The 12,458-nt window shown below is 40.4% G+C and overlaps 1 protein-coding gene across 3 annotated transcripts in view; it reads left to right on the forward strand.

The window, feature by feature from the left end:
• The first annotated feature begins 6,648 nt into the window (after positions 1-6,648).
• LOC115202072 (arfaptin-1-like) overlaps positions 6,649-12,458 on the forward strand; it is a 41,843-nt gene continuing 36,033 nt past the window's right edge. For 2 of the 3 annotated variants that reach the window (XM_029765939.1, XM_029765940.1), the window contains exons 1-2: positions 6,649-6,820; positions 11,494-11,930. In XM_029765939.1, coding sequence (XP_029621799.1) covers positions 11,496-11,930 — 435 coding nt within the window. In that variant the 5' untranslated portion in view covers positions 6,649-6,820; positions 11,494-11,495. The remainder of the gene's footprint in view (positions 6,821-11,493; positions 11,931-12,458) is intronic. The other variant, XM_029765941.1, reaches the window with a different exon arrangement.

A 12,458-nucleotide genomic window follows, 5' to 3' on the forward strand; every position in this document is an offset into this window, starting at 1 on the left:
GTACGTCCCCCCATCTGTCTTTGAGGATTCATGGGAAATGATGTTTTTTTCCGTTAGTGCTGGTGAGATGGATAATGACAAACTGGTTTTCTGGCTGTATCCCCAAAATTGGGAAAAACACCAGAAGTGACCATTCATGATCCCATTCATAACCATAACCACTCCTGTTCATCAATGCAAGTGGCAATTTGTATGCTACAGGTATATGCAATTATGTGTCCTCAAGGGGGAGTGGGCAAGTATTGATAATTTTAAGTTTTCTCCGTCTCTGCCCTTACGTTCTCAGCCTTGGTCTGCTTGGAGGCGCGCTTAAGGAGGCGTGCTTCTTCTGCATCCTTACAGCTCTTACCCACATCTCAGCTTTCTCTTTCTACACTTTCTCACGAGTATCCTGGATATCTCTGGTGGTGAGCACTGAGCAGTAGATCTTCCTCGTCATCTCTCCCCGCTCCCTCTTTCAGACCCTCTCCTGCTGGGCCCACTGGTCTGAGAACCTGGCCATGTACCGAGTCCAGTCCAGCTCTAAAGATTAGTTCTGCTCCCATTTCACTTTTTGCTCAAATGCCAGAATATTGGTTATTAGGTCCTTGTGCTTAGGTCTTCATGTTCCTTTCTCCTCTCCTCATCCATTACCCTGCCTTCGGAAAATATTTAGACCTCTTGACCTTTTCCAAATTTAGTTACATTACAGCCTTATTCTAAAATGGATTTTAAAAAATCCTCAGCAATCTACACACAATACCCCATAATGACAAAGCGAAAACAGGTTTTATACAAAATAAAAACCAGAAATACCTTATTTACATAAGTACTCAGACCCTTTGCTATAAGACTCGAAATTGAGCTCAGGTACATCCTGTTTCCATTGATCATCTTTAAGATGTTCCTACAACCTGATTGGAGTCCACCTGTGGTAAATTAAATTGATTGGACATGATTTGGAAAAGCACACATCTGTCTATATAATGTCCCACAGTTGACAGTGCATGTCAGAGCAAAAACCAAGCCATGAGGTCGAAGGAATTGTCCGTAGAGCACCGAGACAAAATTGTGTCGAGACACAGATCTGGGGAAGGGTGCCAAAAAATGTCTGCAGCATTGAAGGTCCCCAAGAACACAGTGGCCTCCATTAATCTTAAATGGAAGAAGTTTAGAACCACCAAGACTCTTCCTTAGAGCTGGCCACACGGCCAAACTGAGCAATCGGGGGAGAAGGGCCTTCGTCTAGAGTTCCTCTGTGGATATGGGAGAACCTTCCAGAAGGACAACCATCTCTGCAGCACTTCACCAATCAGGCCTTTGTTTTAGAATGGTCAGATGGAAGCCACTCCTCGGTGAAAAGCACATGACAGCCCACTTGGACTGTGCCAAAAGACACCTAAAGACTTTCAGATCATGAGGAAACAAGATTCTCAGGTATGATGAAACCAAGATTAAACTCTTTGGCCTGAATGCCAAGCATCACGTCTGGAGGAAACCTGGCACCATCCCTACGGTGAATTATGGCAGTGGCAGCATCATGCTGTGGTGATGTTTTTCAGTGGCAGGGACTGGGAGACTAGTCAGGATCGAGGCAATGATGAGCGGAGCAAAGTACAGAGAGATCCTTGATGAAAACCTGCTCCAGAGCACTCAGGACCTCAGACTGGGGGCGAAGGTTTGTCTTCCTACAGGACAATGACCCTAAGCAAACAGCCAAGACAACGCAAGAGTGGCTTCGGGACAAGTCTCTGAATGTACTTGAGTGGCCCAGCCAGAGCCCGGACTTGAACCCTATCGAACATCTCTGGAGAGACCTGAGAATAGCTGTGCAGCTACGCTCCCAATCCACCCTGACAGAGCTTGAGAGGATCTGCAGAGAAGAATGGGAGAAACTACCCAAATACAGGTGTGCCAAGCTTGTAGAATCATACCCAAGAAGACTTAAGGCTGTAATCACGCCAAAGGCGCTTCAACAAAGTACTGAGTAACGGGGTCTGAATACTTATGTAAATGTGATATATATATATATATATATATATACATACATACATACATACATACATACATACATACATACATACATACATTTTTATGAATTATCAAAAAATTCTAAAATCTGTTTTTGCTTTGTCATTATGGGATCTTGTGTGTAGATTGATGGGGGGAGACAACAATTTAATACATTGTAGAATAAGTCTGTAACCTAACAACATTTGGAAAAAGTCAAGGGGGCTGAATACTTTCCGATGGCACTATATGTCCTTCATCCATTCAAAACCTTGACTTGACTATTTTCCAGCAGTTGGTGCAGCTTCAGCAGCAGCCTGCTTTTCACCGCTGCCTTAGCTTGAAAGGGGTGCGTCTTTGCATCTTACAGACCTGTAGAAAGAGAGAGAGAGAGACAATTCAATTGGTCTTAGCTTTCTTTCCTTGGGTGCACATATACTCTATGTCTACATATTGTGAAACAGACCGACATGCAGACATTTTAGGTGTGTATTTTTGTATTTCAGTTTCCTCACTGACATGACAATGACTTACAGAGGGGTTGGGGTCCGCCAGCCTGGCCTGCCCAGAGCTCTGCAAAAAGAATAGAAATCAAGTTCAGTTCTTCAGTCTAAATGGTCCTAATATAATGTATGTCTTAAAGTAACTGTCCAATTAAAATCTAGTATTTGTATTTATTTATTCTGTTGAATTGACTCTTACCCAAATAATGTTGTTAACTTTTATTAAGTCATATATAATATCAATATAGTCCACCACCAAATGCATATTTCAAAGTTATTGCCTTATTATTACTTTGACCATAATAGTCATGCCTTCACTTAGTCAGACTTGCAGGTGGCTGTTTGGACTCCATCTCTTTGCCCTGTGTAGAGGCTTCCTGTGCTGCTCGCTGGAAAAACACATTTATTACAGACTTCCCACTCACAAATGCAACTAGTCATTTCTTGAAATTGCCCAATTCACATTTTTCAATTCAATCACATTTTGAAAAGCCATTTAAAATGTGCAGGGCAATGGCTTTATTAAAGTTTTGTAATTTAGCTCAGCGGATGTAATAGGGCTACCTTTTTTGTTCTTAATGGTTGAAAAACAAAGATTTTATAAAATGATTAGCTCTTTATTTTTTAAAGCAATTTATATAGGTAATTTCTGATATGTAGCCTAAAGGTCAAAGGTCAAAAGGTTAGTTGCCACGAACATACGCTTTCCAAATGATATATGATGAATGAATGTGTAATAACTTGTTCTCTACTGCCATCATTTGTCCTAGGGTAAAATCCTATGTGAAAAATGAATGGGATGGAGGGATGAAAGAAAGAGTGATAACACACAGAGAGCTACCACTGCTGAAATACTAGGACACATTTTCCATTTCTAGGGTCTTAGACCTTCAAAAGAATCACTATGAGACATTGCTCCAGATGGTACTGACGGTAGTAAGTTAGTGGTAAGTTAGTAGTCTGTTGATATCCCTTTGGTGGTGTGGGGGCTGTGCTTTGGCGAAATGGGTGGGGTTATATCCTTCCTGGTTGGCCCTATCCGGGGGTAACTTTGGAAGGGGCCACAGTGTCCTTTTCTGGGTCTGGTCTGAGCTCAAACAGGGTTGACACTAGCTTCTATTGCCACAAAGTCATAAAACCTGCCCATTTCTACAATTTATCTAATTAAAAAATGTGATTTTAACCCTAATCCTAACCGTAACCATAACCTTAACCACACTGCTAACTTTATGCCATAACCTTAAATTAAGTCCAAAAAGCACATTTTTGTTGCCAATTTTGACATTGTGACTGTGGAATGTGACTTTGTGGCAACATAAAAGCTACTGAAGAAACACCTGTGTGAAACTAGCCACAACAAGGATTATCCACAATAGTGGAATTTGCTGTTCAACTTCAAAATAAAAGTTGCCAAATGAAACTCATCCAAACGGATACAAATAGTGGAAAAATGCCATATTTGGACTAGATAATGCCAAGCAAGGTTGGAATATCGTTATGTAAATTGTTCTAATCCCACTGTGGATGTATTAGACTGCATAATTGCATTGGGAACATAAAGATCCAGTGCATTCGTAAAGTATTCAGACCCCTTGACTTTTTCCAAAAACAGGTTTTTAGACATTTTTGCTAAAGTATAAAAAAAAACTGAACTATCACATATCGATCCTGATTAGTCTCCCAGTCCCTGCCGCTGAAAACCATCCCCACAGCATGAGGCTGCCACCACCATGCTTCACCGTAGGGATGGTATTGACCAGGTGATGAGCAGTGCCTGGTTTCATCCACACATGACCCATGGCATTCAGGCCAAAGAGCTCAATCTCTAATTTCATCAGACCAGGGAATCTTGTTTCTCATGGTCTAGTTTTGGCAAACTCCAAGCGAGCTGTCATGTGCCTTTTATTGAGGAGAGGCTTCTGTTTGGCCACTCTACCAAAAAGGCCTGATTGGTGGAGTGCCGCAGAGATGGTTGTCCTTCTGGAAGGTTCTCCCATCTCCGCAGAGGAACTCTGGAGCTCTGTCAGAGTGAACATCAGGTTCTCGGTCACCACAATGGCTTGGTTTTTGCTCTGACATGCATAGTCAACTGTGGGACCTTATATAGACAGCTGTTAAATAGCAATCACTAGCACATAGAGGCTGCTGCCTATATACATAGACTGGCCACTTTAATAAATGGAACACTAGTCACTTTAATGTTTAATGTTTACATATCTTGCATTACTCATCTCATATGTATATAGTGTATTCTATACTATTCTACTGTATCTTACTCTATGCCGCTCTGACATTGCTCGTTCATATATGTATATATTATTCATTCCATTCCTTACTTAGATTTGTGTGTATTGGGTATGTGTTAGGAAATTGTTAGATATTACTTGTTAGATATTACTGCACTGTCGTTGCTAGAAACACAAGCATTTCGCTACACCAGCAATAACATCTGCTAGACACGTGTATGTAACCAATAACATTTTATTTTGATTTGATTTGTGTGCCTTTCCAAATCATGTCCAATCAATTGAATTTACCACAAGTGGACTCTAATCAAGTTGTTGAAACGTCTCAAGGATGATCAATGGAAACAGTATTCACCTGCCTCTGTCAGAGTGAACATCATGTATATCTCTCTGGTCACCCCTAAAGCCAACTCCACCTTTGGTCGTCTCTCCTTCCAGTTCTCTGCTGCCAATGACTGGAACGAACTACAAAAATCTCTGAAACTGGAAACACTTATCTCCCTCATTAGCTTTAAGCACCAGCTGTCAGAGCAGCTCACAGATCACTGCACCTGTACATAGCCCATCTATAATTTAGCCCAAACTACTACCTCTTCCCCTACTGTATTTATTTATTTTATTTATTTTGCTCCTTTGCACCATATTATTTATATTTTAACTTTGAACTTTCTTCAAACTACAAATCTACCATTCCAGTGTTTTTCTTGCTATACTTTATTTACTTTGCCACCATGGCCTTTTTTGCCTTTACCTCCCTTATCTCACATCATTTGCTCACATTGCATATAGTCTTATTTTTATTCTACTGCATCATTGATTGTATGTTGTTTTACTCCATGTGTAACTCTGTGTTTTTGTATGTTGTCGAACTGCTTTGCTTTATCTTGGCCAGGTCGCAATTGTAAATGAGAACTTGTTCTCAACTTGCCTACCTGGTTAAATAAAGGTGAAGAAAAAAAAAAAAAAAAAAACCTGAGCTCAATTTGGAGTCTCATAGCAAAGGGTCTGAATACTTATGTACTGTAAATAAGGTGTTTCTGTTTTTAAAAAAAACTTTTAATAGATTTGCAACATTTCTAAAATCCTGTTTTCACTTTGTCATTATGGGGTGTTGTGTGTAGATAGATTAGGATTTTGTTTTTAGAATAAGGCTGTAATTTTTTTAAATTGGAAAAATGTATGGGGTCTAAATACTTTCCGAATGCACTGTATTGGGTATCAGCCTACAGAGTGACACCCACCGATTACATTTCCAAAGAATTTACACAAATATACTCGTCATCGCTCTTATTGCAGGACTTTGACTGTGGGAAATAACCTCACCAGTCATTCAATTGTGTGTATTGGATAACAATTGAAACATGGATTGTGTATGTGTGCCATTCAGAGGGGTGAATGGGAAAGACCAAAATGTAAGTGCCTTTGAAAGGGGTATAGTAGTAGGTGCCAGGTGCGCCAGCTTGAGTGTGTCAAAAACTGCAATGCTGCTAGGTTTTTCATGCTCAACAGTTTCCTGTGTGTATCAAGAATGGTCCACCACCAAAAGGACAACTTGACACAACTGTGGGAAGCATTGGAATCAACATGGGCCAGCATCCCTATGGAACACTTTTGACACATTGTAGAGTCCATGCCTGATGAATTGAAGCTGTTCTGAGAGCAAAAGGGGATGGAACTCAATATTAGGAAGGTGTTCCTAATGTTTTATACACTCAGTGTATGCATGCCCCAATGCAAGTATGCAATCTAATACATACACAGTGCTATTTGAACTGTTGTTTTTTTGTTTACTGTTTGTCAAATTAATTATGTATTCCAACCTTGTTTAGCATGATCTCGTAATATTCCACTATTTGTATCAGTTTCAGTGGGAAACTTTTATTTTGAATGCGAACCGCAAATTCCACAGACGTCCTTATTATGGGTAGCTTCACACAAGCCAGGGGCACCAGGGATCCAATGGGCGCTGAATTACATGTTATTCAGTGAGTAGTAAGCTAGCTGTATTTTCTTCGCAAATTCCGGGAGTGGAACCTTTTGCACCAAGAAACACAGAGATAAAGGTCCGGACAAAAGCTGCAGGTACAATTTCTGACCATTATCAGTTGCATATTTAAGTTTTTCAGCACAACAACAAGCAGTCAAGCTAGCTAACTAGCTTTAGCTAGTAGTGACGGTCTATGACCGTGTCATGTGATTTAGCTAGCTTTTTTATTTATTTTATTTAACCTTTAATTAACTAGGCAAGTCAGTTAAGAACAATTGTTCTTTACAATGACGGCCTACCCGACCAAACCCTCCCCTAACCCGGACGACGCTGGGCCAACTGTGCGCCGTCCTATGGGACTACCAATGACATTTGTGTGTAGAAATCTAGTAACGTTAGGTAGGTACCGTGACTAGTTCTAAAAGTTAGTTATCGTGTCACCGCTAGTTTCCGGGTTTGGTGATTGTACTCAGCTGGACAAATGCAGAAAGTGGCACCGCCAACGTTAAGCAACATGTTAGTTACGTTCTTCTGACTGACGGAGTCGACATTGTCATTCATAGTTAACAGTAACGTTACAGCTAACAGGCAACAGTTTCTGTACCTGCTATCTAGCCAGCTACGTTAATGTTTCTAGTTAACTAAGAACTATTTTAACGTTCGCTAGGTAGCGGTTAGTTACTATTTAAATCCAAAGTGAGTGTCGCTTTGTTATAATGGAATGCTAGGGTAGCAGCGAAGCCCGACACATTTTCAGGGTTTAGCTCGCTATCAATTAAAAGTTAGCCAATTAGTTTTATTTTCATTCGATAAATTAGAACGTTATAGATGGTTACTAATTAGCATGTACTCTTTTTTTTTTAAGATAGCAAACTACTGAAATGTCCCTACCGTTTACGTGTCCATTATGACATTTAGTCCGGCGGGTTTTGCATGTCCCCGTTTGTATGTTTTTAGACACTCCATTGGAGATTCCCCAAAACCTCCACCCACCCGGGGCAACGGGCCAATGCCAAACGAAGTTTCCCTGTTGCTTTCATTATTCTCTATATAGGCCTACATATCACTAAAGTCAGACATTTAGGTCAACAACGCCCCCTGTTATGGAATAAAGTGTTAAACATGAAATGTAATTTACATTCATCAATTCTGATCGCACTTGAATTGGTTGATAAAATAGCCAAATAACAACCATATCTGTGCTTCTACACCTGCATTGTTTGGGGTTTTAGGCTGGGTTTCTATACAACACTTTGTGACATCAGCTGATGTAAGAAGGGCTTTATAAATACATTTGATTGATTGATATCCAACATAACCAGCTGTTTCCCTCATCCCCTCATTTGGATACATTTGGTTCATGTCATCATGCCAATCGCTTCCTTCACTTAACAGGATTCATCAGCACCCTCATTTTAAAGTAAAACATTACTTCAATGTTATGAGAAATGTTGAGGAAGAGTATAATGTTCTCTGTTAAGAGGTCTAAATGGTCATATTTTTTGCCACCTTAAATCTATTTTTTTATACTCTGTTTTCCATGACGTGTATATGGTCTAAAAACTGGTCATCTACAGGAAGCACTGTTTTACAGTTGGAGCCACAGTCTTGTGGTATTACCAGGAGATCAGAGAGAACAGTTATGTTTGCCTACAAAGCAGGAATGGTCAAAGTCATAGATTAGTAGGCCTATACACTGAGTGTACAAAACATTTTGGAACACCTACCTAATATTGAGTTGACCCCCTTTTGCCCTCAGAACAGCCTTAATCTGTCGGGCATGGACTCTACAAGGTGTCTAAAGAGTTCCACAGGGATGCTCGCCCATGTTGACTCCAATGCTTCCCGCAGCTAGCCCATGTTGACTCCAATGCTTCCTACAAGTTGGCTGGAAGTCTTTTGGCTGGTGGACCATTCCTGACACACACAAGAAACTGTTGAGCCTGAAAAACCCAGCCGCGTTGCAATTCTTGACACCCTCTAGAGGCACTTAAATAATTTGTCTTGCCCATTCACTCACTGAATGGCACACATACACAATCCTTGTCTCAATTGTCTCAAGTCTTAAAAATCCTTCTTTAACCTGTCTCCTCGCCTTTTCTACACTGATTTGTTGTGGATTTAACAAGTGAAATCAATAAGGAATCATGGCTTTGACCTTGTCATTCTGTCATGAAAAGAGCAGGTGTTCCTAATATTTTGTATACTACAAGTGCACCTAAGGTTAAAATTACTTTGTTTCCTCCACCAGGAAGAGAGATTGTTTAACAGTCATAAAAAGTCATAAAGTTGTGACAGAAGAGAATCAGCAAGACCCTCTAGTCCTTCAAGTTTTCTTGAATGTCAGAGTGGATGCTTCCTCCCTCCATATCCAGACATGCAGGGCTGGCTCTAGCCAATTGGGGGCCCTAAATGAGATTTGGTTGAGGGGCCCCGCACCTGAAAATATTTTAGTGGCCTTCCTCTTGACTGAAGAGACATTTTAGTTTTAAAGTTTGTGACCTGCAATTCTACACATTTTGCCATTCGGCATAGAGGAAAAAGTTGCAGTTTTAAAACAATGTTTCTGCAATTCTACACATTTTGCAATGGGGTCCGGTGGAGAGAACATTGCAATTTTATAACCAGTTTCGCATTTGCAGCTCTACAGCTTATTTTCTGTAATTCTGCCACTTTTTCCAATGGGGTAGAAAGACATTTTAGCATTTTTAAAGGTAATTTCCTGCAATTATACGCATTTTGTAATGACTTATGCCATGCTGTGATATCTGAGTGATTTTGTTAGTCATTTTCAATCTGGGCCCCAGCCTAAGCGACCACTTATGTCGCTTTTGCCTGGAATCGCCCCTGCAGACATTGGTCAAGATCCCTGCACAAACAATGATTGTGTGGTGAGGAACTAGCCTATCCAGCAGCAAAGCTATTTACATAATTTGTCAATTGCCATTGAATGCAAGAATGTGCATTGACTTTTGTCTCTTTGGAATAGTGGCCCAGGTTCTTTATGCCACTCTTTGGAGTTGCATTTAAAATAGTCCTAGTATTTCTTCTTAACCTGTTTGGGGTAGGGGGCAGTATTGAGAATTTTGGAAAAAATATGTTCCCATTTTTAACTGCCTCCTACACCAACTCAGAAGCTAGAATATGCATATTATTGTTCAGGTTTGGATAGAAAACACTCTGAATTTTCTAAAACTGTTTGAATGGTGTCTGTGAGTATAACAGAACTCCTATGGCAGGCAAAAACCTGACAAGGTTTCAAGCAGGAAGTACCCTGTCTGACAAGGAGTCGTGCGTCTTGCATCTTTTTATTGAAAAGTAAGGATCTTAGCTGTAACGTGACAATTCCCAGGGCTCCAATAGGCTCTCAGAGCCCGCGAAATAACTGAAGGTTTACGAGGGAGCCTCAGGTTGAAACAGATTATCGCCTTTTGTAAGTGGATGCTCCGAGGACCTTTGAATGATGCGCGTGCATGAGTCGCTTCTGAGGAGAAATTTTATTCGGCTGTTTAGGCTCAATGCATACTCCCGGTCGGAATATTATCACTAATCTACGAGTTGAATGGCATAAAAATTGGTTTTAAACAGCGGTTGACATGCTTCGAAGTACGGTAATGGAATAGTTAGACATTTTTGACACGCCAATGCGCCATGCGCGGGACCGCGAAGAAGCATTCTAGAACTCACGAACAAAACGTCGCTGTTTGGATATAACGATGGATTATTTGGGACCAAACCAACATTTGTTATTGAAGTAGAAGTCCTGGCAGTGTATTCTGATGAAGAACAAGCAAGGTAAGAACATTTTTCTTATAGGAAATGTGATTTTGGTGGATGCTGACCTGGGTGGGTATCTAAATAGCTAGCCCTGTAATGCCGGGCTATGTACTTAGATTATTGCAAAATGTGCTTCATCCGAAAAGCTATTTTAAAATCGGACATATCGAGTGCATAGAGGAGTAATGTATCTATAATTCTTAAAATAATTGTTATGCTTTTTGTGAACGTTTATCGTGAGTAATTTAGCAAACTGTTAGTAAATTCAACGGAAGTTTGCCGGGGGTTATGCGTTTTCTGAACGTCACATGCTAATGCAAAAAGCTGTTTTTTGATATAAATATGAACTTGATTGAACAGACATGCATGTATTGTATAACACAATGTCCTAGGTGTGTCATCTGATGAAGATCATCAAAGGTTAGTGCTGCATTTAGCTGTGGTTTGGGTTTTTGTGACATTATATGCTAGCTTGAAAAATGGCTGTCTGATTTTTTCTGGCTGGGCACTCTGCTGACATAATCTAATGTTTTGCTTTCGTTGTAAAGCCTTTTTGAAATCGGACAGTGGGGTTAGATTAACGAGATTCTTGTCTTTAAATAGCTGTAAAATAGTCATATGTTTGAGAAATTGAAGTAATAGTATTTCTAACGATTCAAAAATCGCGCCACTGGAATTTCAGTAGCTGTTACGTAGGTGGGACGAAATCGTCCCACATACCCGAGAGAGGTTAACAATAGTCAGCCTGTGTAATATCATCACACTTATTTACTCCTTGTTAAGTCTTAGTAAAACAGAATCACCGGACAAGCAAGCGTGCCATGAGTTAAGGCTACATTCTTTCCCCCAGCAAATCAATAACTTGAAAGGACGGTTATCTTGCGTCTTGAGGTGTTGGCCTCCAATGCAGCTGCCTGGATCGATGCCCTCTACGTTATTACATGTGGTGGCTGGCAGGGACCTATTCATGCCCTCCTATGTTTGTTTTCAGGAATGTCCGAAGTCAGTGTTGAGGCTGAGTCCAGGAAGGCTCCAGGCCAGGACATGCAAATGGGTTCATCTATGGAGGCTGAGAATACTGAGGACTTTCGAAGAGAGAGCAAGGAGGATGCTCACAGCTTTGATTGTACTGACTATGTACTGAACAATGATGAAGTGCCTCATGATGACAGAGCAGAAATCGACAGTGATGTTCACAATGACAACAATAATGCTGAAGACAGTGATGGCGCTCAAAATGATAATGTTCAGAGCGACAATGAAATTAAGCAAAACAGTGTGAATGCTGAGCATGATGATGATGATCCAAACACTAGTGGCAATGCACATTCTGACAATGCCGGTGCTAAAAGGGAAATTTGCCATACAGTGACTACTGATAATGATACACCAAAGGAACAAAAGAAAAATGAAGCTACTCATACAAAGGTGACATTTATCTTCAATGCAGAGAACAGCTCTGGGAATCATTAATTCCAGCACTCTGGTTCATGTTGCTATATGTCACAAAAACGTGGATAGCATTACACCATAGTTCAGGATATCGTTATTTTTATGATATCCAATGCTGATATAGCTTATGAACCACTTCTTAACAAAATACAACATGAACTCGAGTTAAAGCTCTGAATCAATAATTATTGATTTTAAATTTCCTTTAATTGTTGATCCCTTTGTTGGTGCCTTCCCCTTACCTTTCAAATTTGTCTGCTTGGTGCAACTCTAGTAGGTGTATGGGCTAGTGCATTTGTGTTGTTGGTTTAAATTTTGCCTAACTATCTTAGTTGTACGGGGTATACTTCCTGGTTAGTTGTTGTACTGTGGTGTCTGGTAGCACCAGTGAAAATGCTGGTGATGGGCTATGCCTCCTGCGAATTCCCCTGCATGCATTCTCCGCCTAATACCAATACAATTGTTTAATTAAATTTGTATTTTAATTGATTCACTTTAATTGAG

This window comes from Salmo trutta, chromosome 11, assembly GCF_901001165.1.
Source record: "Salmo trutta chromosome 11, fSalTru1.1, whole genome shotgun sequence".
Taxonomy (NCBI): Eukaryota; Metazoa; Chordata; class Actinopteri; order Salmoniformes; family Salmonidae; genus Salmo; species Salmo trutta.